The 26,978-nt window shown below is 33.7% G+C and overlaps 1 protein-coding gene and 1 long non-coding RNA gene across 3 annotated transcripts in view; one reads left to right on the plus strand and one right to left on the minus strand.

Annotated features, from left to right (window-relative positions):
* The window catches only part of LOC105093636 (uncharacterized), a 697,614-nt gene that overhangs the window by 89,979 nt on the left and 580,657 nt on the right, over positions 1–26,978 (plus strand). The window lies entirely within an intron of this gene.
* Positions 1–26,978, minus strand: part of LOC105093638 (N-deacetylase and N-sulfotransferase 3) — a 131,676-nt gene that overhangs the window by 71,277 nt on the left and 33,421 nt on the right. The window contains exons 2-3 of the mRNA XM_031466854.2: positions 19,065–19,152; positions 10,986–11,140 (exon numbers count right to left, since the gene is read on the minus strand). Coding sequence (XP_031322714.2) covers positions 10,986–11,140; positions 19,065–19,152 — 243 coding nt within the window. The remainder of the gene's footprint in view (positions 1–10,985; positions 11,141–19,064; positions 19,153–26,978) is intronic.

Raw genomic sequence — 26,978 nt, forward strand, 5'->3', positions numbered from 1 at the left:
GTGATTCTGACCACCCTCTTCTCATTCTAATTTTTACTTTCTCAATTATCTTAACCTGTCAGTTCATCTGCAAAATGGACATATAGTGACTTACAGGGAAATTTAACACCTATGTAAGTAATACCTGAAAACACTTTTGAGACTATAGTTTAAAATTATTATTCAAGTGAAAAACAGACATTATTATGAATTTATATTTAAACCATACTGTATGGAATTAAAAATTGCAGTATTTTCCTAAATTGTGCATTCAAATGTTTCCAAATAGAGAATGTGAAGATGATACAGTTTTATCAAGCAAATGTGATGTGATATTTCTTAGAAAAATTTCCCCAAAACTAAAAGAAAAAAAGGAAAAAAATTGTCATTCAAGTACTTGAGCAACACAATAACTTCATTCCTGAAGAATTCATTGTTTATTATTGTCTTTGATATTTCTTTATTTAAATTCTTGCTAGTAATTAAGAATAGCATTTTACTTTTAATATTTTTCTCTATTTCCATCTTTCTAAAAAGACAAAACTTTTAAGTTTTCAAAAATAACCTGATGACTTGTTTCCTATTTCCGTATTTGTCAGATTAGCAAGTATACAAACTAATGTAATTAAAAAACCCATGATAGGAAATCAAACACACATTCTACACTCTATAGTAGAAAAAATCTAAAACTTCATTACAAATGTAATTTATAAATACTTCTAAATGCTTTTCTGTGGTTCATTTTGGTTAGAATGTCCCATTCCCTCAGTTCATGCTTTGGTTAACTTTTTCATGGTACTGAGAATTTATACTTAAAATTAAAATGGGCTTACGTTAAAGCTTCTCTGTGTTTACATTTGGTGGTATATTTTAGAGTTGTTTCTAGACAAAAATTGTTTTGCTTCGATTTTTAAAAGTGTCATCCTTAAAAGCTGTGGTTGTTTGAGATGTTATTTCACATAGAAAATAATACATTTTTACAGGTGACAGGAGTATGTTTGGAAAGTGGAATTAAAACCTTTCACATAAAAGACACTTCTGTACACACACACACATGCACGTATATACACTTACACACTACGTGTGAAGCAAAATTTATAAAACTATTCTCTTGAATTTCAGGAGCATTTTAAAGCTTTTAAAGACAATGTTGGTAAAATTAATGGACCACACATGAACCTGTTGGGCCTCAGGCACTCGAAGAAGGAGTTCTATAGCATTTGCTGTGACTTGGGGGAAGTAAGAAATGACAGTGATGGTGGCTCAATATATGTAAAATTACTATTTAAAGGAATCTTCCTTCTTCCCTAGACCCAAACCAGGCAAATCAGGATTTATCTGTAGGTGAAGGAATTAGGTTTGGTACTGAATGCTAAGAGTGTAAACATTAGAGTATGTTCCTGTGATAAATGATATTTCTGGTATGGTTTGAAGTGAAAGATCTTGAAAGAAATAATTACCTTAGGTAAGTATAGGAATCTGATTTTTCATTTTTTTAAATTGTGAAATTTATAAAGGGGTTGTGCAAGTAGTCACTAAGGTTCAGATTTAAAATTCTGTGTTTCTTTGACATAATCTTTGTGGTTTTAGAAGTGATCTATTTGGATGCTAAATATAAGTGCACTATTTTTAATCCATGATCAAATCTTAAACAAACATGTATAGTTTTCTTCCTATATATTTAAGAAAGTGAAAACCTCCTAAAATGTGATGGGCATATTTACATAAATTTGGTTAATATTTATAGATTTGGCCACTAGATTTCTTTCTAGTTTTTTTTTACAGGGTACTCTTTAATTCATAATATAAATTGTTTGCTGGCTGGTATGTGAAAATCTGCAGTGATGATCATATTTTTAATAGATTTGGTTTAAGAGTTTAAAATCATCCTTTGTTGGCAGCTGTTGTATAATTTAAAAAATTGGCTGGTCTTTATCATCCCTGGTTCCCAGGAGGTAAGCCCTAAATCCTTGGAATTTTCTGAGTGATAGGAATGTCTCTATTATTCATGGTGGGTCCCTGAGATCATATCTGAGTTTATATTAACTGGATGACTCAGTGCAGAGTTTAGCCGTGCCAGAAAGACCAACTATGCAACTAGAGAGTTGGGCTCTGAGCCAGGTTACATCAGCGTTTCCTCTAGGTAGGAGACATGAGTTGGAGACTGAGTTCAAACACATGGCCAGTGACTCAATCAATCATGCCTATAAAATGAAACCCCACTAAAGACTCTGCACACCAAGGCTGAAGTGGGCTTTCCTAGTTAGTGATATTCTTATGGTCCAGAAGCCCCAGGAGGATGATATTATTTGTCTCACAATTTGGATTTAAAAATAAAACCATGGCTATAGTAACGAAAGTTACATAAGTCTTTGGATAAAGGTGTTAATAATGAGCTCTTGTGAAACAGAGTGGCATTATGGTAACTCGTAAGACAGAAGTGTGACCTTATCACTCTGAAGTTACTCAGATCTGCAGAAGAGTCTGTAGTGTTTCATTAACTATATGCTCTTTTTTTTTAGAATCCACATATGAGCGATCTCATATGGTATTTTTCTTTCTCTTTCTGGCTTACTTCACTTAGGATCATTGACTATAATATACAGTGAGAGAAGAATTTTATTTTTCTCATATTCAAAGATAGCCAAACCCATGACAATAAAATGATCAAGTGTCTCCCAGGAAATCTTGGGGACGGGAAGCAGCTTAGTGTCATGGAGAAAGCACAAATTTAGAAGTCCTGGGCTCAATCTCAGTGATGCCCTTCATTCGCTGTAGGACCTTGGGCAGGTAATACTACTTCACCACACCTCAAGTCCTTTATTTGCCAAGTAAGGGTAACGAAACAAATTATCTCCCTGTGTTGTAGAGAATGAAAGATGGAAGCAACATTATAGGTCAATTACCATTTAATTTCCTTTCATCTAATTAACATTATTCTCTTTCTCATTGAAACAATAACAAATAAAACAAGGAAACAAAGGTAAACAAGAATCCTTCCACAAAACTCAGGATCTTATTTCAGAGAGGACACTCCTTAAAAGAAGATGCATTATCATTGTCAGTCTTATCTATAAAAGTTTTACCAAACCGTATACAGTTCTTCTGGAAAAAGTAATTGATATTATGTATAAAGTAGGAGGTAGACATATCCTTAGTGAATGATAAATTTGACAAGGCCGTAACAATGACATTAGCATGGTCCTCTTCAAATACTGCCCCAAGTTAACAGCTGAATTATTTGAAGAACTTAAATGAATTTAGTAAGCCAAATGCATTAAGAAATTCCAGAAACAGGTATAGAAATATCAAATCACTATGTTCTATAACAGGAACTAACACGGTCAATTATACTTCAAAAACAAACAAACAAACTCATAGAAAAAGAGATCAGATTTGTAGTTACCGGATGTGGGGGGGGGGTGGAGGAAGGGGAAATAGGATGGAAGTAGTCAAAATGTACAACCTTCCAGTTATAAGATAAATAAGTACTAAAGATGTAATATACAACATGATAAATATATAATGAAAATTGTTAAAGAGTAAATCCTGAGAGTTCTCATCACAAGGAAAAACATTGTTTTCTATTTCTTTAATTATTGTATCTATATGAGATGATGGATATTCACTAAACTTACTGTGGTAATCATTTCATGATGTATCTAAGTCAAATCATTCTGTTGTATACCTTAAACTAATACCACGTTGTATGTCAATTATATCTCAATGAAATGGGTAGGGGAAAAAACAGAAATTCCAGAAACAAGAGTTAAGCTAATAATTCAGTACCAATACAGAAAAAGGGTTACAAAAGGTATGTATACTCAGCTTTAACCTTCATTTTCACTTGTAACCTCTAAGGTAAAATTATTTCGTGGAGAGTGACAGATCTTCTTCTAGTCTTCCCTAATAACTATGTAATTTACTTAAAGTGAGTTTCCATTTAAGAGAGCATGCTGGTTTCCTCTCTCAGAGTTCCCTTCAGAATTTCTGAAGTGTCGCCGTATCTTTGTTGAGTGTCTCATAAGTAAACACATCACTAAAGCGTGCACTTTTGTAAGAATACTCAAAAGAATGATGTAAACACTTGTACTTTTCACAGGCCAGGCTAATTTTTTTTTAAATTGCTAAAATTTCTTCAAGTAAACACATGAAGGAGTTTGTAGAAATGTTAAAAGAAAGAAAAAAAAAGCCCCAAAGAATTTATGAAGCTTATTTTAGGCTGTAGCAAAGTAACTGAAAATAAAATTATCTAGAGGCACAATGGAGGAATTGGAGGGTTTAGTTTAATTCAGCTTTCTCAGAGTTTGAAGCCACGAATTTAATGTGGACCTTTGGGGGTCCCTGAGAGGTAATAAAACTGTAAACTATTCAGGGACAGGCTTAAATTCCCAAAGTACTTGCCAACACATTTAATCTTTCTGAAGATATGTAAGGTTGATTAGATCGGGAATCTTAAAGTCTGTATGGTACTATTAAAATTTTTTTTTAATTTATCTTTTTTTGAGGGGGAAGTGATTAGGTTTGTTTATTTATTTATTTTAATGGAAGTACTGGAGATTGAACCCAGGACCTCATGCATGCTAGGCACGTGCTTTACCACTGAATTATATACCCTTTCCCCTGGCACAGTACTAATTTTAACTGAAGTCATACTACTGACAGTATAGAAAAGTTGATATTGATCTTTGTTATAACTATTGCATATCCTCTGGTATTTATAATAGCCATCAGGACAGTTAACACTTGTGGTGCTGGTTGCACAAACACAGGAAATTACATGAATCATATACACAGCAATTTAAAAGAAAAACATTGTAAAAAGTCAGATTTTAATATTCTGCATTTGTTTAAAAATATAACCCTTCAGGAAGGTAATAACATTTTCGTTATGAGGTTTGTGTAATAGTGATCAACAACACTATCAATGGCATGGCAATTTGCAGTTATACAAAACATGCTAGTTATTCAGGCTTTGGAGGCTGACAGATCTGAGATCAAATCCTTTCTCTAGTTTCCACTGCCTGTGTGATTTTAAGAAAATTATATAAGCTCTCTGAGCTTCACTTTCTGCATTTTAAATATGACAATAACTAGGCTCACAGGTGGTTGTGAGGATTAATTGGGGATGTGGGGAAAGCACTAAGCACAATGCCTGGTAAATATCTGGATCTCAAAATGTTCTCTTCCTACATTTCCTCTGGAGAGTCAATAATCTTCCTAAAAACTGAAATGCTACGTTCTATTCATGTAGGGGAAACAGAATAATAGAACTTCAAGTTTCACAGCTTTCCCTGATTTGAGCATCAACTAAAGGAAAAGAATGGGGAATTGGGGAGATTAGTTTGGACGCTGTTGTCATGATCCAGGTATGGGAGAAAAAATTTGAAAGTGGAATGGGGATGGGAAATTTTGAAATGGAGTAGGATGTGGTACAAAACAATGAACTCATAGAAACTGGGGAATGATTGGGAACAGTGAGTAGGAGATATGAAAAAGCTAAAGCAGACACAAGGTTAGCAGTTGTGTGGATTTTACGCTCACTGACTGACTGATTATATTCAGGGATAATATTCAAGGTATTTACAGCCAGTATGCCACGCCACTGATCAGTCAGACCTGTTGCCAACTGCAAAGCTGGAGCTGAATGCTGGAGACCTGAGCCGGGTCCCTTTAGTTGCTGAGTAGTTGGGAGGTTTGGGACATCCTGGGGGAGGGCCTGCGATCCAGGTGTGGGGAGAGGTAGTAGTGTTGACACTTTTCAATATTGTAGTAACTAGCATGGCCATACCAGTACTTTTAAGTTGAATGTTAACGCTGATAACATATTCCTTAGTCTTCTCTCCTGTCTCTTATCTTCTCCAAGTTCCTTCAGCCATTCTCTTTGTGAAGTAATTATCTACTTTACCATATTGGTTATCGTGCTCTGAATAATGGCTAGTGTTTTTCTTAAACTGAGCTGTTTGCATTACTCTAGAAGTGATCTACCAGCTCAGAGCAGACTTTTTGCATCCTGATTTGAACTCTGTTTTTACTAGGACCGTTAGAATTATATATACTTGTTTTCAATATCAATAAAATGAAAATCTAATGCCCTTTTTTAATAAAGTGCTTCACTGAGGTAAAAATGATAAAATTCATTCTCTAGCTGGCAAGTGAACTAATTAAAAGATTATTATATATTCCTTGAGCCAGCAAGTCTTTCAATATATTTTAAATTACATTTTGATACTATAATCTTTATTTCCATTTTAGAAAAGTTAATGTGCTCACTAATCTAAAATGTTGCATAATTGACAGTAGACATTTCAGCTAATGTAAATTAGCAGGTTCTGCTGAACTTGGAAAAGAAGGGGGAAAAGGACACTATTTGAAAGAATAAAAATAGTGTAATCAAAATTACAATCCCAGGCAAGATTTTATGTTTTCAGGATCAGGACCATCATTCCATCACTACTAATTTTAATAGTATTGTCTGTAATAGTGTTAAGTATCACTGATATTGGCAGTGAATTCAATGATAAAATTTTCTACTAATTGTTTTATCACTAAAAATTAAACTACCATAATTCACAGAAATTTTAAATCCAATTCTTTGATTGAGAGTATATATATTGATGATTTTTTTGAGGTTTAAATGTAATAAATTGTTTTATTTTTCTAATGGAATTCTGTCCAATTTTAAAGCTGTACAATAGATATTTCAAACTGTGTTGTAGATCAATAATGTTACAATTGATCTTTGCCTCAGGAATGGTACCTTTCCAGAAAATCCCCTGTTGAAATTTAATTTTAATACCTGAAATAGCCCATATTTGATAACTAAAAATATTTTATAATCGACCTCTAAAACTGTATTTCCTGATAGTTATAATCATCAAATGCAAGTATGCTTAAAGGATTTGCTTGACCTTCCACAGTAAGTAATTAGACAGAGCTTTCAAAGCTAAATTAAAATGAACATCAAATCCCCTTGTGAGACAGAAGTGTCCACATTGTGCTAAAGGATAATAGATCAGATGTGCTTGCTAAAACTCAATGAAAATAACACGTGTTTGGCTGTAGATGGTGATAGGACCCAACCAAAGATGTTTTTTTAACATCATAGTCTCAGATTCTCTTAGTTGGAAAAGTACTTTAAATGTCCTTTAATTCAATCACTCATTTGAATACTGAATTTTATACATGACCTCCAATTTAGTTGTTTGAACACTCAGTTGCTTCTTAAATTTTTTATTTTATTCTTTTCAATGGAGCTTCTGGGGACTGAATGCAGGACTTAGTGCATGCTAAGCATATGTTCTACTACTGAGCTATACCCACTCCTACCCTGCAGTTGCTTCTTTGTATTTTCTCTCAGGACCTTCACTGGTAAACATTCATGCTTATTTTAAAATTTAGAGCCTCTAAGCTGCTGAAAAAAAGCATGATGTGGCCCAATTTAGAAATGCAATATTAGCACAGGTCAAGCTTTTGTTTGTTCCATCTAATAAGTTGACAGTTAAGGCAGAATTTCCTCCAAGATAGTTTCTTTGAATTAAAGTAGACTCTATATCTATATATAACAAATGATATTCAGACTTGTGGAAAGCTCCTCAGATTTAGTTGTTTGTCTCCTTTACCAACATTTTAGGAACTCTAGCTACTTAGGGAACCTATTGGAACCTAAGGGAGAATTTGCCCTATGAATTTCCCCTCTAGTTATCATTTCCCATGTGTTTAGCAGAACTACCAGTTATTCCCTTAGATTACCAGGCAAAAGAGAAATCTAGACTTATATCTGTGAATTAGTTTGGGAAGTTAATGAAGAAGTGTGGAGATCACAATTTTTGCAGTTTTAGAAAACCAGAATTTCTGGTTTCAAATTCTACTACTAGTGAGCTTCATAATCATTAATGTCACTATATTTCTCTGACTTTTCAGTTTACTTCTCTGTAGTGTGAGAGTAAATATTCCTACAATTAAAGGTTGTTGTAAGGATTAAAGGAAATAATACAGAATATATAAACAACTAAAATTAAACTCTTGAACTCTTCTTACTACATCTTTAAATTTAGCAGCTTTGTGACCCTAATGTCTTGATGGGAAGTAAGAGTTAACACATATTTTCAAAATGTGTAAAATTCATTAACCAAATGTCATTCCAATACAAAATAAGCTTCTAAACTTGAGGACTTTTTCCCCCTTACCTATCACTGTAAATACCTCAGGAACCAAGACAAAAACTGTAGATGGTAGTTTTATGATACTGAATATAATGATAATAAAACAACAGCTGTTATCTACTGCATGTTTGTTGTGTACTAATCACTCCTCCCAAATGCTCCTTTCCTCTTCCTTGTTGTTATGGCTGGGGAGGGACTGTTCTTGGATTCAGTCTCTTCATATGTGTCCTCTCCTGACAAAAAAGCTGACTGGTCCTGTATTTGATTAAACTTTTATGAATGTTCTTTTCTGCTTCAAGGACCATAATTTGGGTTGTCAACCTGAAACTAGGAATGACACTTTTGAGAAATGTCCTCTGCTTGGCACTTGGGGTTTAGGATGACCAAATTTCAATTTTGAATTACTCTTTCAATTCATCATGCCTTTTAGTTGAGAATTCTAAAAAAATATGGACAACTGTGCATGTCTGTTCTTACTGTATGTACTTTCAAGTATTTATGCTTGTTTTAAGTATAACCATAACCTTGGCATGCAGATGATTCATTCACCCAAGTCAGAATAGAACACCATTATTCTAGATCATGTTCTATTTTCAAGGGGTTATAATAGTGAATGTCACATCTTTCATCAAATGTACCTTGATAAACTTTTTAAAAGGCTACCAAAACAATAACAATAAACATAAAAACTTCCCTCCTTACTTCTCAGTCTATATTTTACTGTTACTTTCTTTCATTTTATGTATTTTCTTCTTTTACAAATTCCTTTCTTTTTCCACAGATTTAAAAAGAAACTACAATTTTCTTCTCCACACCCTCTCTTGCTGATTAATATTGCTAATATCAGCAGTCTTTTAGATTACTGAAGATGATAGAATTGATGTTTGCTGCATTGAGAGGATTTTTAGTGCTCTCTATTACAAATTGTGGCAATGTTTACCCACTTTTATTTGCCGTTTACTACTCTTGTTTATATTTTGGTGGAAAAAATTGTAGCTCTCTGTCTCACAGGAGTTTGCAAATACTGTCAAAACATTTTCACAATATCGGCATGGAGGGTACCATTTTTGCTTTCTTGACAAAGTATCAATGCATGACAAAGGTACATTTGAAGCTACCTATTTTGGAGAGTAGACTGAAGTTGAAAGACAAGCATTGGCTCCCGATGCTACCCGTAAAGTATCTTGTCTTCTATATCCTCAAGAAAAAAAACTCCAATACATTTTATAAATTCTAACCTTTTCTTGTATAAATTTGAGTAAGATACCATGTGGATCAACTATTCAAACATCTTAGGGTTTTAGAAGTTTATGTAGAACACATAACATGACAAGTGGACATCAGTACTTTCTTAAATTCTGATTAGCCAAAGAACTAATAGTTACATGGCTGTATTTCTCTCAAAGAAAGATCCATGAGTCTCATGATATTTGCTCTTTTTCTCATGAGACTCTGCTTTCTACACTGGCTAGAGTAATCTCAGCTCTATTACATCGAGTTTATCTTAAATCACAGGAATAACTCTATCCATTGCTTGAATCTTTCATATTTTACTGGGTGGCCAGCCAAAAGAGATGTTAACACTTTCATATGTTTGTGTGCCCATTAGAATAATTTATAGAAACAAAAAACACCCTACTACCTAGACACGTGCCTTATTGGCTTGTTTATCACTGTATACCATCTCTGCTCATTACAAGCACATTTTCTCATGTACTGTACTTAATAGAACTTGTACAAGTAAGTGTTACATCTGGAAAACTGGTGTTTTCACTAAGCCTCATTTCACTCCAGATTCTCCCTTGATACCTAACTCTTTTTTTCTTTTGGCTTTGAATCTTTTTGTTTATTTATTTTTATAAAAAATTTTTCTTTATTGAAGTGTAGTTGATTTACAATGTTAATTTCAGCTGTATAGCAGAGCAATTCAGTTATACATATACATATATATTTTTTCAGGTTCTTTTCCATTATGTTACTACAAGAAATTGAATATAGTTCAATTTCTATACAGTAGGTTCTTGTCACTTATCTATTTTATATATAGTAATGTGTATCCATCCAAACTCCTAATTTATCCCTCCCCAGCTATTTCCGCTTTGTTAACCATAGTTTGCTTTCTATGTCCATGACTCTATTTTTGGTTGGTAAATAAGATTTATATATATATATTTAGATTTGACATATAAGTGACATTTGTCTTTCTCTGACTTACTTCACTTAATATGATAATCTCTAGGTCCATTCATGTTGCTGCAAATGGTATTATTTCATTCTTTTTTTCTGGCTGAGTAATATTCCTCTGTGTGTGTGTGTGTGTGTGTGTGTGTGTGTGTGTGTGTGTGTGTGTATGTGTATGTGTCTGTTGATGGACATTTAGGTTGTTTCCATGTCTTGGCTACTGTAAGTAGTGCTGCTGTGAACCCTCTGAACTGTGGGTTTGATGTCTATATGGTTTGGCACTAGGTCAAGGAATAACTCATTTTGTTGGAGAATTGTTTTATGTTGGTATTTTGCTTTTGCAGTGCAGCAGGAAGATCCTTCTGGACAGGAGCCATGTTTTATGAGCTCTGACCACAATGTCATGTAACTAAATCTTATGAGTGTCTGGTGAAGTTCCTCTTAAATGAGACCCCTCTAAGCATTAAGTACCCAATACAAACTCAAAAGTCACATACTGAAAGGGGGCATTACCAAGTTGTTCTAATGGTCACATAGAAAAATCTGCTTAAAAAGTGCCAATATGCCAAAAACCTCTAAGACATTCTCAACATAAAAAGCCAGTCATTTCTATAGTCAGTTTACATTAGTTCATTGTTATGTTCAAAGTAAGTTACTTACTAAGGCGAATTTTTTGTTGAGAATCATCTGCTCCACCAAAGATGACTCATTATGGAAGAGGTGGGGCTGCATGTGGCTCCACATGTGTGGAAACCACCAGAACTCATCCACAGATCCCAACAGATGGTCATCCCCTTCATCTTCCTCTTCAGTTCCTTGGGTTGGGGGGGAAGAGGGGGAAGATTATTCAGTTAATTTCAGTTACACTAATCGTCTGTTTATCTGTCTATATATCTGTCTATATATCAATCCACCCATCCATCCAATTATATATTTAGAAGTTACCATTTATACTATCTTCAATACATATAATTGAACATGAAATGTAACAAAGGAAAATACATGCCTCGAGGAACAACCAGAGAGTGTGATACAGTTCCTTTAAAAGTTTTTAAACATGAGATATGGCTGTAAAATCACTGCAAGATGGACGTACAGAACCATTCCCAAGGATGTTAGAACTTTTAACCTTTAGCATCTTTGTGTAATTTGTAGTTTGGAGAGAATAGGGGCTGAGCAGGGAATGCAATCAAGGGGATGTGAGTGAGGAAATGTACAGCAGAGCCCCAACAGTAAATCGTTCTGATGGGTTGTGACACAACAGTCTCAACAAAATAATTCCATAATTTATCTGGTTTACTCCTTAAGTCTGAGATGCAGCTGCTCAGTCATATTTAGAGAAAACTAAGGCACAAAAAGGAGAAAAGGGGGAAATGTAGCAACTGTTATTGGGAAAACTAGAGAAAACTGAAGGGAAGAAAGAAGAAAGGATGACAGTGATGAAAAGAAGCTGAGAAGTGGTGAAGTCAGAGTGAAACCTTCCAAGCTGCTCCTTGGTGGTACTCCTGCTCCTCATGCTCATCCTTTCTGTCAAGTTCTTGGAAGCAGACTTTCCACCAAGAAACTTCTATTTCCCTGAAAGTCAAAGCTTTGTTGTTGTTCTTCTGGTTTTTCAAACATGGGTTTGTTTTATTTCCTCCATTCTCCCTGACCTGCAGTTTAGTTGCGTGTGGGAAGTCACAGCTCTCTTAACTTGCCTGCAAGGGTAGGAGTTTCTTTTTGTACTTCCCCAGGCACAGTTTGCTAAAGCATGAAATCAGAGCAGTGTAAGGGGCCTGTCCTGGCATAGCATAAGATGATTATTAATCATTACAAAATTAGGCAGCTGCACTTGAATTTCAGCCACAACACTGAATCTAATAAGGTCCTAGAATAGTGGATTCTTCACATGATGTCTGATTTGGGTGAAGAAACGCTCTCTCCTGTTTTCAATAGTAGTTCTGATGTGACTGGTTTTAATAGGATCCTACAGGCTAAAGATGGAGGATGGGCTGCTGCCCTGGCCCAGCCAACTGAGCCCAGTGCTTGTTACCACTGTTCTCTCATTTAATTTTTCCAAGAGAAGGAAGGCAGAGCCTACTGGCAGGAAAAGAATCAGATCTGATGATTTATTGGGCAATAAAGGAGATTTACCAAGGATAAAGTTGTAGTATGAGGCTGCTTGTTTGCTCTAATTTATGCAGGAGGGACAAGATTATATAGAATGAGTGGAATAATAATCCTTCAACAAGGACCGTCTTCAATGTCACTTTCCTATGCTTAGGTACTCTGCTGATATGAAGGAATTTTTTTTTCTCTCTCTCTAAAGAGCATCTTTAAATCTAATCTGTTTTATTTCCCTTAAGTTTTTCCTCTTCATCATACACTCCTGTTACCATAGTATAGTTGAATAAGTATAGCCTTTGGAGTCAGATGTTTTTAGGTTATTTGTAGGTTCCAACACATTTGAGTTGTGTGACTGTGGGCAAGTCACATAACCCCTTTAATGTTGGTATTCATGCAGGCAGAAATATGGACAGCAGTACCTATTTTATTCTTTCTGGGAACAAGTGTCTGCACAGTCCTGTCACACTGGGTAATCTAAAATGCCTATTTATTTATTTATACTTTTTTTCTTGAAGTACAGTCAGTTACAGTATGTCAATTTCTGGGGTACAGCATAATGTTTCAGTGATACATAGACATACATTTATTTGTTTTCATATTCTTTTTCATTATACATTACTACAAGATATTGAATATAGTTCCATCTGCTATACAGAAGAAACTTGTTGTTTATCCATTTTATATATAGTAGTTAGTATCTGCAAATCATGAACTCCCAGTTTATCCCTTCCCAGTCCCCTCCCCCCGGTAACCATAGTTTGTTTTCTATGTCTGTGAGTCTGTTTCTGTTTTGTAAATAAGTTCATTTGTGTCTTTTTTTTTTTTAAGATTCCATATATAAGTGATATCATATGGTATTTTTCTTTCTCTTTCTGGCTTTCTTCACTTAGAATGACGATCTCCAGCTCCATCCATGTTGCTGCAAATGGCACTATTTTATTCTTTTTTATGGCTGAGTAGTATTCCATTGTATAAATATACCAAACTTCTTTATCCAGTCATCTGTCAATAGACATTTAGGTTGTTTCCATGTCTTGGTTATTGTAAATAGTGCTTAAAATGTCCATTTTTTCCCCCTCCTATATTTCCTGTTCCTGTTTGTCTTGTGTCTCTTATGTGTCTCCTTTTGTGTGTGTGTTTAGCTGTAATACCGCATGGGGTGGAGGTGGGTCTCCCCTGAATGTTATGTGGCAGAGAGGACACTGTATTTAAGAAGTTAAGAACTGATCAAGCTATTGTATTAACTAATTGCCCTGATTAATGAGTCACCAACATCGAGCATTCTTGGGGCTTCTGAGTAACTATCTTATAGCTCAGGGAGGCCTTCTAGAGAGAACTGCAAAGGAATAGCAGATGGAGTTAGGGGTTTAGAATCTCTGATGACTCCAATCATGGCAAAGTCTTGGGTCCTGTTAGCTTTTAGGTAATAAATAAGGCAGCCCTGGTAGAGAAACACTGGTGACATGTGACTGGTGATGCCTTAATACTTTTTTTATTTTTATTTTTTGACATAGGGATGACATTTGGATTCCCTACAATTAAACATCTCAGCTTACGTATGCTCCTCTTGCTTAATATTTTGTATGTCCTCAGGACAGCATATTGATTAAAATTACAGTCAGTTACCTGTTGAAACTTTACTTTTCCGTACTGAAAACAGCAGATGTCTCTTGGGGTTTCCCAGTAAACAGTTCATTTCTGATTTCCAAATCCCCTGGGTAAAGTGAGCTGAGATTTCCTTGTTTATGAAAAGTCACCCCTCCTACCACCTTTAATCTCTATTCCTTGTCCTCTATAATTCCTATCTTTCCCTGCATCCTTGTTACCTCTATTCATTTTTCTAGTTGGCCTTCACCCAAAGCTTATTTATCAGGACATTGCAACAGATTTCAGAGTTCTTTGGAACGAAAGCTCAGGAATTTGTTGTCCTTCCCTGAATATTATGGTGAAATCTGGTATTAAAATATTCATACATTTTAATCATGCAGCAGTTAGACAAACGACGTCTGCCCTCTGACAGATTTATGTAAATTCATAGTAGGCATAATTGTACGCCTCTCTTTTTTTCTTTATTACTCTTTCTTATCTGATTTCCTTTAATCCTACTTTGGGGATGTTTTATATCAGAATTAATTATATTGAGAACAAGTGTCTATTGCTTATTACTTTAAACCTTATGATAAAAAGTAGCTGAAACAGTTGTTCATGGTTGGATTGTCCTGGCCTCTTGCCACTCCTTACACCCCCACTTTCCCTATTTCAGTCAGAACTGGAGAAAGAGAAATGAACTGGGAGTCAAATTCCACAATTTTAACTGTCATTTCTTAAGTTGTTACAAAACTATACTGAACTCTTATGATTATTGAAAATTATTTTATTATGTATCTATTTAAATAACTTATGTCTCTTCAGTATTTTATTTGTAGTATTTCCTATTCTGATATTATATTAAAAACACCATCATTGACTGAGACTGTGCTAAGTGCTTTTTAGGATCATCTTATTTAATTCTCACTCCAACCCTAGGAGCTAAGGACCTTGCTAACTCCATTTTACAGATAAGGAAATTGTTATTAGGAGAGGTAAAGTAATTTGTTCCACATCACTGGGAATGATGGGATAAATCCTGAATTCAGAGCCTAAATTCTTACCTAGATTACACATCTCCAGGGCCCTTAACTATCATTCATGAACCAAACGTGGAGTGTAAAAATAAGATTAGGATTTACTAATTCATATAACATTGCTCTTCACATTGTTAATGAATTCTATGATTATAATTAGAATTTACAAATACTATTGGCTCTCAGTGATTTGGGAAAATATACAAACCTAAAGAACCTATAGATAAGGGGAAGTAACCTTTGCCATTCAGCTTCCTTAATCAAGGATTGACAACTGAACAACAAAAATCCATTTTTTTTCTAATGCATAAGAATTAGGCTCTGACTGACCTAAAGTTAAGACTTTTTTTTAACACTTAACTAGCTATATGAACTTGTGCCCCTCTAAGTTTATGGGTTCTTATCTAGAAAACAAGGTAACATATTCCTTAACTCCTAGGATTTGATGAAAAGGTACATGAAAAGTGCTTAGTTAAGTACCTAAAATATGGTGTTGCTCACTAAAAGGGAACTAGGGAACTGTAATTTTTATTCCACTATATCTTTACTTCTCACAACATGCACAACTCCTTCAAAAACTAAAATAAATCAAACAAGATGAAACTCTCCTGAAATAAAGTCTACTATTTTGACACTGCTGTTTTCCTCCTTTTCAAGACTGAATAAAATAAAATGTTTACTAGAAACAGAATTACTCATGTAGAAAGAAAGACAATGTAATTCAATTAAACTTTACAATACCTAATTTTTGAAGGATTCAGAATATTGATTTTTATATCTGTTCCCATTGAAAACTGATCTGACTGGTTTTAGACAACCCTGGTCAAATTTCTGTGGTAGCTTTCCTACTGTATACAGATAAAAAAATTCTTTCAAGCCTTAGCCTATGTTCTACTTTCCCTGACTTACAGAGAGGACGTTCTTACTACGAGTTGTGGAAAGTACTCACAGCAAATAAGGAAAGAGGACAAGTCTTTGAGAAACAAGAATGAAGGAGAGCAATTGGCTAGAGTCATTCTTTAGCATTCAGTACTGGGCAAAACCTGAGTTATTAGGAGTGTTTTCTTATATTTCTATCATGTTTGGTAAAGAAAGTGTTAAATTATTCTTAATATTTAGAGTGATTTTCTTTCACAGCACAACATGCTCAAATTCTATTCTCTAACCGTATTCCATATACATACTAATAGTTCAAATAAAGGTGACTTTATTTTCACTGAATCATTTTTTCATTCATTCCCTTTCTTCAATAGACAGTTTTACTTGCTGGTGTGACAGCAGTAAAGCCTTTGTGGAGTGTTCATTTTAGTGAGGGAAGAAAGACAACAGATAATTTAAAAATAAAATGCATTCAGTATCCATTCACAATAGAACACTTCAGCCATCTAGAAATAGAAGAGAGCTTCCTTAAGTTAATAAAGAGTATCTATAAAATAGTCTATTGAAAGAATTCCCCTAAGAACAGGAACAAAACTACTGAAGTATTTCCCCTGAGGTCAGGAACAAGATATGAGTGTCACTATTACCACCTTTATTTAATATTTACTGCAGACTGAAGCTCGTGCAATAGGCAAGAAAAGAAACAAAACTCATAAAGCTCAGAAAGGAAGAAATAAAATTTTTACTCTTCAAAAATTATGTGATTGAATGGGTAGAAAATCCAAAAGAATCTATAAACTATAGAATTAATAAATGAATGTAGCAAGGTTGCTGTATACAAGGTCAACAGACAAAATTGTTTTTTGCATAGTTGACAGAGAAATGGAAAATAAAAATTTAAAAAATACACCATTTACTAGTGCATCAAAAAACCTGCCAAGGAGTAAATATAAAAACAATAAAGTTTTATCAAGTGTAATTAAAGAGGACCTATATATGTTAGGAATATGATATTAGAAATATGATAGGAACACTCAATGTTTAGGATACTAATTCTCCCCCAAATTAATTAATAATTTAATATAATCTCAATAAAAATAGTAGCAAGTTAATTTGTAGATACCGATAAACTGATTTTAAAATTTATATAAAAATTCAGATGGCCAAGAATTGCCAAGGCAATCTTGAAGAAGATGAACAAACTTGGGGGTTAGCAGATATTACAATGGCAGATATTCACATTAAAGTTATAGTAAACAATACAGTATAATGACACAAATAGATCCAAAGGAAAGGAGAGTCCAGAAACAGACGTTGTGGTATGCAGAGATGTCTTTAAACAGACACAAAAAAGGAAAAAAAGATAAAGTAGACTATAATGAAATTACTTTTGTTAAGCAAAAAGTACCAGTAGGGGTGTAAAAAGACAACCCACACATAAGGAGGAAGCATTAGCAACACATATAACTGACAGAGAGCTCATTAAGAATTGTATATATAAAACAGATAAACAGGTTTATACTGTATAGCACAGGGAAATATATTCAATATCTTATAGTAGCTCATGGTGACAAAGAATATGAAAATGAATATATGTACATTCATGTATGACTGAAGAGTTGTGCTGTACACCAGAAATTGACACAAGATTGTAAACTGCTTATAACTCAATTAAAAAAAAAAGAAAAAAAGAAAACCTCAAATAAAAAGAATATATAAAAAATTTCTACAAATCAATTTAAAAAAACACCCAGGTATTTCCAAAAAGAGGATATCCAAAAGGTCAATAAATATATGAAAGAAACTCAGTTTCACTACTCATCAGTGAAACGTGCATTTAAACCATAAGATGATATTTCTACATGGCCACCAGAAAGGCTAAAATTAAAAAGACAAACAATATCAAATACTGGTGAGAATGGAGAGCAACAGGAAAACTCATAAATTGTTGGAAATATAAATTGGTACAAGCACTTTGAAAAACGGTCATTTTCTTCTAAAAGCTGATTATAAGCATCCCATGTAACTTGCAGTTCTACTCCTGGTTGATAATGAACAGAAAAGAATTCTTATGGCCTCTGAAGGACAGATGCAAAAATGTTCTTAACACAACCATTCAAAAAAAGCCGAAGACTGGAAACAACCCAAACATCTACACTGTAAAGTAATGGAATAAAGAAATTTTGGTAAATTCAAACAATGGACTACTTTAAAGTAGTAAAAATGAAAAAATTACTACTATACATAATAATATCTGTGAAACTAAAATAACATTGACCAAAACAAGCTGCACACAGAAGAGTCCATGGAATATGATTCCTTTTAAATACCTCTCAAAGCCAGGCAAGCTAATTTATGATATTAGAAGTCAGGATAGTGGTTTTCTTTGAGGGAAGCTAGTGACTATAAGGCAGCATAATGGAGGGGGTAGGTGAGATTCTGGTAGTAGTGTCTTTTTTTAAATTCTTATGTTTTTGTTGAAGTGTAGTCAGTTTACAATGTTAGTTTCAGGTGTACAGCAAAGTGATTCAGTTACACATATACATAGATACATATATATATTTTCAGTTTATTTTCCATTATGGCTTATTACAAGAAATTGAATACGTTCCCTGTGCTATACATTAGGTCCTTGATTTTTAATCTGTTTTATATATAGTAATGTGTATCTGTTAATCCCAAAGTTCTAATCTGTCCCTCCCCTCCTTTTCCCCCTGGTAACCACAGTTTGTTTTCTATGTCTGCGAGTCTATTTCTGGTTTGTAAATAAAATTTGTATCTTTTTTAAAAAATTCCACTTAAAAGTGATATCATTTGATTCTTTTTCTTGATCTGCATGCTGGATACGCAGCTTTCGCTATATTTATTACTTATGCACTTCTATATATACAAATTATAGTTCAATAGAAAAGAAAGGTCATTAGAATGTGACATGGTGAATAAACTTTCAAACTATGAACATTTTGTGAAGGTTAAAAAGTAATAGGTTAAATGAAACTGAATAATATGAAGAAAATAAAATAGGAGAGAGTCACAGGGAACATAGGAAGGTGTGAAGAGGAGGGGTCATGATTTTAAAGAGAGTGGTCAGGGAGGCCTTAATGAGGACAGTTAAGCTCCTTTTTCTTACCTGTATGGTAAAATTTCCCTGAAAATCCCAGGTTGAACGTAAAATTTGTGATTTGTGCACGCAAAAGATTCTGAGTATCAAGCAGGGCCTGAAATACATAATTTAAAAAAAAATGTATCAAGTAGAGAATGGCATTGAGAGGATATCTTCCTTCAGCATTCAAAAAGTAAAACTACTCCTTTATACTTGAGAGAATTCAATGATGGAAAGTAGTTTCCTTATCACTTTATAGCTAGAGAGATGCTTTTGAGATTACATAAACCCATACATATATTTATCCTTTAGCTTGCAATAAATCAGCAAAGAGTGTCAGCTAGAAAAAGGAAATTAAGTGAAAAGTTGATTCCTCATGTATCAAAGGAACTAGTACCTAGTACATACAATACGTCTCCTTTTACCCCCCTCAGGGACATAGTTCACCATCTGCCAAAAGAGGGAAACTCTAAGGGGAACTATGCAAGAACATATGTTGAAAGAAACAGATTGTTATTTTTCAGATGCATCTCTTGTCTTCAAAATCCAAGACTTTTCAATCTTTAAGTCTTAGATCTCCCAAACATAGTGACTTTTCTTCAAGAATGGATATCGTGGTAAAGTAAATCTCTAATTTGCCCTTTCATTGAAAAACAGAGAGACAAACAGAATCCCTTACTTCCAAGAGTATTTTGAATCAGAGTTTTACTTGTTATATCCCATAAAGTATTTATCATGCTATGAGTATTTAATGGATTTTTTTCCTTTCTTCTTCTCCTTTTCTTTCTCATTCATATTTAAATTCCCATTCTTATATTCCTTCTCTCTCTGCCCTGCCCCCAAGTCCCTGCCCCAGACCATGGTAGTATCCACCCCAACTAGGCAGAAAGTTAACACTGAATGGTAGATGTGTAAAGGCTCTTAGTCACCACTTCTTTTACACATGAAGAAACTAAGGAGAAATGACTTGCTCATTTTTACAGATAAATTCATGGTAGATCCTAGGTTAAGGATATAGATCACCTGATTCCAAATTAGGGACTCTTTTTTTTTCCCTCTACTACACCAAATCTTTCCCCTCCTCTCCACAGTACACTGGCTGGGTCCACAACAAAACCTTTTCTTAATAGTGTAGCCAACACCTGGAAGTCCTGCCTCATCATGTTCATTCATGGTCTCAATCTTTTTGGGGGGATAAACAGATAGACATTTTATTCAGAGACCGTGCCATGATTGTATGCTTTCTCTGTGAATGCAAGTGATTCTCCTTGTGTAAAAGCAGAGGAAGAGAACTTTTGAATCTCAAATTTAAATTCATGTGACAAATGGTAAGTTTTGAAATTTAAGTATCTAAGTCTTCTTTTTCTATCCTTACTCTGTTTACATGAACAACTTCCTTTCATTTCACAACTGAACCATGTGATATGTGGGTCCTGAGGGCACTCATATATGGAAGGCAGGCCTGTTTGTGGACTTCCACACCTAACTATAGAAGCAAAAGGGTTAAACTGATGGCAGTGTCACTGGGGACTGGTTAGATCCCATCCTCACAAGGGCTAGGTACAGTTTGGGCAGGGGAAAGAGAATTTGGCTAGCTGAGGAGTGACAAAGTGAGGAATGGGACACACAACCTTGGTGTCAGGAGGTGTGGGGAGGGGTGCTGCCTGGGTGTAAGGGCTGAGCTTTTCTCTTTCTCTCCTTATGGAAGGAAAATCAGATAAGGGATCAGAAGGTATGGATTTAAATGCCAGCTCTGGGACTTAACAGTGCACTCACTAAGGCTTGGACTCAGATTGTCTCAGCTGGAATTCTAGATCTGTTCTTATTCAGCACTATGTATGTTATCAAATTTTCCAAGCCTCAGATTCATCGTATATAAAGTGGGAATCATAATAATTAACTAAAAACACTGTTGTGAAGATTAAGTCAGATAATTCATTTGTGCTTTGGCATAGTGACTAGTATATGATACGTGTTCAACAATTATTAGCTGCCACTCCTCTATAATTGCTGCTGCTACTATTACTACTATTAATATGGTTGTTGTTATTGTTAGTGATAGATAATAATATGTTACCTCTCTGAACTTTCCCTTCAGTTATTAAAAGTGAAGACAATTATCTAACTCATGGAATTGTGATGAGGAATGAATATAAAAGAGGTAATATATGCAGGAGTGCTTGATAAGCTCTAACAAAATGGCATAAAATATTAGGTATTGACATTATAATTACCAGCAATATATTATATATACATGTATATGTATATAATTACAATTATGTACATATTACTGATAATTGTATCTGTATCTATATAGTATGCATCTCTCATTTACTTCTTTCTTTACTGAAATATAGTTGGTGTACAATATTATGTTAGCTTCAGGAGTACAACATAGTGATTCAGTATTTAAACACGTTATGAAATGATCAACACCCTAAGTCCAGTAACCATTTGTCCCATATAAAGTTATTACAGTATTGTTGACCACATTCCTTATGCTATACATTACATCCCTCTGACTTATTTATTTTATAACCAGAAGTTTGTACCTCTTAATCTCACTCACATATTTTACTCATTCCCTACCTCATCCCTGCCATCTGGCAACCACCCATTTGTTTTTTGTATCTATGAGTCTGTTTTCATTTTTTTTTTTTAGATTCCATATATAAGTGAGATCATATGGTTTTTATCTTTCTCTGTCTGGTTTATTTCACTTAGCATAATACCCTCTAGATCCATCCATGTTTTCACATGGCAAGATTTCATTCTTTTTTATGACTAATATTCCATTGCATATACATATATATACCACATCTTCTTTATGCATTCATCCATCAATGGGCCTTCCATATCTCGGCTACAATTGTATACTGCTACAATAAACACAGCAGTGCAGTTTTCAAGTTAGTGTTTTTGTTTTCTTTGAGTAAATACCTAGAAGTGAAATTGCTGGGTCACATGGTAGTTCTGTTTTGAATTTTTTGAGGAACCTTCATACTGTTTTCCATAGTGGTTGCACTAATTTACATTCCCATCAACAATACCTGAGGGTCCCCTTTTCTCCACATCCTTGCCAGCACTTGTTATTTCTTGTCATTTTGATGATAGCCATTCTGACAGGTGTGAAGTGATATCTTATTTTGGTTTGATTTTGTATTTTCATAATAGGTTAGTGATGCTGGACATCTTTTCATATGTCTTTGGTCATCTGTATATCTTCTTTTGAAAAATGTCTATTCAGGTCCTCTGCCCATTTTTAAGTGGATTGTTTTTGGTATTGAGTTTTATGAATTCTTCACATGTTTTGGATATTAACTCTTTATTGGATATGTCATTTGCAAATATCTTCTATTCAGAAGGCTGCCTTTTCATTTTGTTGATGGTTTTCTTCAAAAATTTGGATTGATGTAGTCCTACTTGTTTATTTTTGCTTTTGTTTCCCTTGCCTAAGGCGATGCATCCAAAATATATTGCTAAGACTGATGTCAAAGAGCATACTACCTATGTTTTCTTCTAGAAGTTTTATGGTTTCAGGTCTAACATTTAAGTCTTTAATCTACATTGAGTATATGGTGTAAGAAAGTAGTCATTTGCATGCTGCTGTCCACTTTCTTCTACCCAACTGAACATTCTAGTTGGCTCTTCCTATCTTTTCTTCCCCTTAGATCTTAACTTTCTTCTTTATCCATCTTACTTCATTCATTTCATTCTCTTAATTTTCTCCTTTCAGTGGTAAAAAATATGGATTAAAAGTCCATTTAAAAATTATTTCTTGTGTGTTCAATGTTTTAATCTTAAGATTGGAATAGTTTTTCTTTCTGTCTCCCTGAAAATAAAATCCCCAAACTATGGAACTTGAACTTTCCTTTGTGACTCTAGATAATTTTTTAAAATTTATATTTACAGTATTTGATAGGAAAAGAATCCAAACAAAACTATCCTGTTCTTTGGACTTAGAAGCTAAATAAAGTACCTGTGAACTAACCTCTAAATCAACTATAATACATTGATTCAAATTATAATTAGCTCTGATTTTGCAGGTTTGATGTGGCATTTTACCCATTTATTTGATATTCTAGAAATAAACATTAAAACACATAAAAGATGTATTGAAGCAAATGGCAGATACTAATATCAAGAGTATGTATAGTGAAGAGGGAAACTTATTTCTAGATAATAGTTTATATACTTAAGCAGTAATATTTCTTATTTTTTATATTGCTTTTATGACCAAATTTTGGCAATATCTATGAGAACAATGTTATATATTTATCCATTATTTCTATATATATTTCAAAATATGCTTTTGTACCAGAAACTTGAGTACCAGCAATATCCTTAGATCACATCTTTTCTATTAAACTCTTCATTCCTGAATGGTTTTATGCAGCATTGTTCTATTTAAAACTGAAATAGTCTATTATTCCTATAAACAAAATACAAGATTGTAAAATGACTATAACTCAATAAAAAATGTTTAAAAAAAACACAAAATATAAAATGATATAAAATGATACTTTGCTATATTCTCTATGTGCAACATGTCTAAAATGCAGTGATAATATAAAAAATCTACTCAAAAGAACCTAAATTATTATTCTAATACCAAATTCAGAAAACCACATGTATTCTGGGCAAGAAAACTCTCTCTGATGTGCATAGTACTTTGGCCATGGAGGAGTTAATTAATCACAGCCACTTGCAGAGGTACCATTTACTGGTCTCCTCCAATCCAAGAACCCTAAGAACATAGATGTCTACTATCAAAGGTGGTCTGATTATTGAAAAGTGGTGCTTTATTTTTAAGTGTTCTAAAACTTTGTATATATTTAGGGTAATTTACAATTCCATGCATCAGTGATTATCTTTAAAGTAACACATTATTTTTTTCCAATTAAAAAAATTAAAGTCACAAATAAATCTACCTCTCAGGATAAATTAATATGATAAAAATCCATTCCATTTTAATCACTAACTACTTATACTTATGTGTATATAGAGATATAGATGTATAAATAAGTGAAATTAGAGCTAGAAAGTAAAAATTAGAACTGTACCAATTATGATTAAAAATGCAGAGTTGTGAATTTTGCCTTTTTCATTTAACAGTATATCATGTGCTTTCTCCTGTCACACTAACCTTCCAAAACCAAAATTTTTAATGGATGCCGAATATTACATCAAATGGGTATAGTATAATTTATTTAACCATTATATTCTATTGTGGTACATTTAGATTGTTTACATTTTTTCATGTAGTATAAATACTGCTCTGCGTATCAACACATATTTATATAGCAATGAAATAGCCATTTCTGCAGGAGAAAATAATTCTGCTTACTCTTCAGCAAACAAAACAATTTTTGAGCAAATTTGAAAATGCTTGTGAAAGCATTAAAAGAGTACTAGTTAATATTAAGTATTAAGTATTAATATCCAATTAACATTATAAAAGAACTGTATTATGAGTATAATTTAACATGAAAATTTGACTATTTCCAAAAGTATTTTTTCAAATTTGAATCTGTATGCTACCCCGTTAACTTAGTTTTTCAAGGCTTCATTCTACAAAGGCAAAAATACTTGTAAGCATTAGAATATCTAGTTGAAGGTTAAAAAAAAAAGGTCTAATTTAAAGAAACTGAGCTCTGAGAACTGAGCAAAATGGGAGATTTTATATGTCTTTGGGTTTTCTCTGACTTTCTTTAATGGAATGAATGTATCAATTAAAGTAAATTGAAAAGATAAAAGTTAAAAAAACAACTGCAAAAAAATTTGATGTGGAGATTCATGTTAGGACTTGTTATGTATGTGACATTCTGTGGGAAAACATCTGCTAATTTTTGTTTCTTATCTGGGCTTCCTAGATTATATTTTGACCTATTTTATCTTCTGTAAGTTAACAAAAAGAGTTGGCAAGCCAAATTAAGGCTGGCTGGGAAAGAAATTTTAGTGTTAAGTGTAGTTTTTCAGCAGGAGGCAAAAATATAATATTTCAGCACAGAATTTTTAGAGTTAAATGTTTTCTTAGTCAAGGAAATACTAAGTATATATAATGTACATAGATTTACTAAAGTAAATGAAAACAATTGGGCAGCTAATTATAAGCTCCTGTATCTATATATTTATCTACCTATCTCCGCCCCCCCCCCCCCCCGCAGGCGGCATCAGAGAAACTCATGGGTTTAGTATGAAGATCAAATGAGAAAATAGATACGTGGCCCTAAAACCTTTCTTAGCACACGTAAGTGGAATTTTAGCCCTAGGAATGGAATCCTCCATCCCTTCCTCAGTCAACCATTAAAAACTCCTTACCATCCTGTCGCAAAATTCCATCTTCTATTTCTTACTGTTGCCCAGCTGGAGTAAAATCAGGCATATGCCTAAACTTTTAAATGATATTTTCAAATTGAGCTTGACACTTTCGGAGTTGTCTAATCAGCACTGAGAATTCTGGACAAAAGATGAAGATGTTCCAAGTAACTATATTACAGTAACTTTTACAGGGCTTTGTATTTCTTTCTAAGTGACCTAGTGAATTCTCTGTTCTCCAACTCAATGTTCATGTATTTTATTGTTTGAATTATGTTAACAGGAAGGACAAAGGTTGTGTGAAAGCCAAGGAGAAAAGAATAACATAGTAATCTTGAATTATTTGGTACATACTTAAACTGGTTCAGAGCATACATTATACATAACCTCTAAACTATACAGGTGAGAGATGGTTTTGCTAGAAAATTTGTTGAACTGAAATTGGCAAATAATGATACATGAGTGGGGAAATAGAAAACAAGTACTGTTCTCACTAACCATTCATTTGAAATTGTTATGCATATTCTATTTAGCTTATGGTCGCTATAGTCAAAATACTACTGTACCTTTTTTAAAAGAATAGATAAACATAAAAAGTAATTCACAGTTCCTTACAATGCAGCACCTTTAGGAAACTATAAGCTTCATCTCATTCACTCAATTATACTGAAAAGGGTTTTTATGTGTTGCAATAAACATAATTTTAACACCTTAATAATTTATAAGACTTGCTTCTAGCAGCAAAGCAGAAAAGGAAGGAGAGGTACAGGAATCCATATGAGGGGACTGAGGCATCTCAACCCACCTATTTTTATTCCAGAGCAAATTAGGTTTATTTCAGCAGTTGCACAGTTATATTGGAAACCCCTTAAGTAGCATATCTGTTCTGCTTAAGAATGGAAAGTGCTAAATACTTTTTAAAAAACACTGAAAAAATGTTCCCTAGCCAACCCCCCACTACATAACAGTTTGAGTTATATGTTAATAAAATGTGCAATTGAAACTGGACTATAAATTCCGTGAGGTAGTGATTCTGTCCAGTTCACTTGTAATCCCTGAAGCCCAGCATGATGTCAGGAGCAGAAGGGCAAGTAGCTGTTTGTTGAATGGTGACATGAATGAATGTCTGATCTGACAGTGCAAAAAACTCTTAAAGACTTGACACTAATATTGTGGAACATTCTTTTGCTATTTTATTTTCATAAACTGTTTTGAATCTTGATGAATTAATTCAACATATTTCATACTCAAAAAGGTAATTATAAAGCATTTTCTTTTCAAATTATTTGTAAAAGTGCTAAAGTGAAAGCATTCCCTATTTCAGTGCTTCTCAAACTTCTATGTATATGAAGATCATCTGAGAGCTTAATAAAATGCAGATTCCTGGGTTTTAACCCAGAGATTCTGAACAGTAGTCCTGGAGCAGGGCTAAAGCATCCCAGGTGATTTTGATGACAGGTGACATCATACCACACTCTTAAGAATCACTGTCCTATTCCTTGATTTCAAATAGTTCAATGCAGTTTCTCATTTATTTATTTATAGGCATGCTTTTCTTTGAGAATATGAAATCTTTGATGCCTACTCTATAGCACAATTCTTGGTACACAGTAGGCATTCAGC

This window comes from Camelus dromedarius, chromosome 1, assembly GCF_036321535.1.
Source record: "Camelus dromedarius isolate mCamDro1 chromosome 1, mCamDro1.pat, whole genome shotgun sequence".
NCBI classification, from domain to species: Eukaryota; Metazoa; Chordata; class Mammalia; order Artiodactyla; family Camelidae; genus Camelus; species Camelus dromedarius.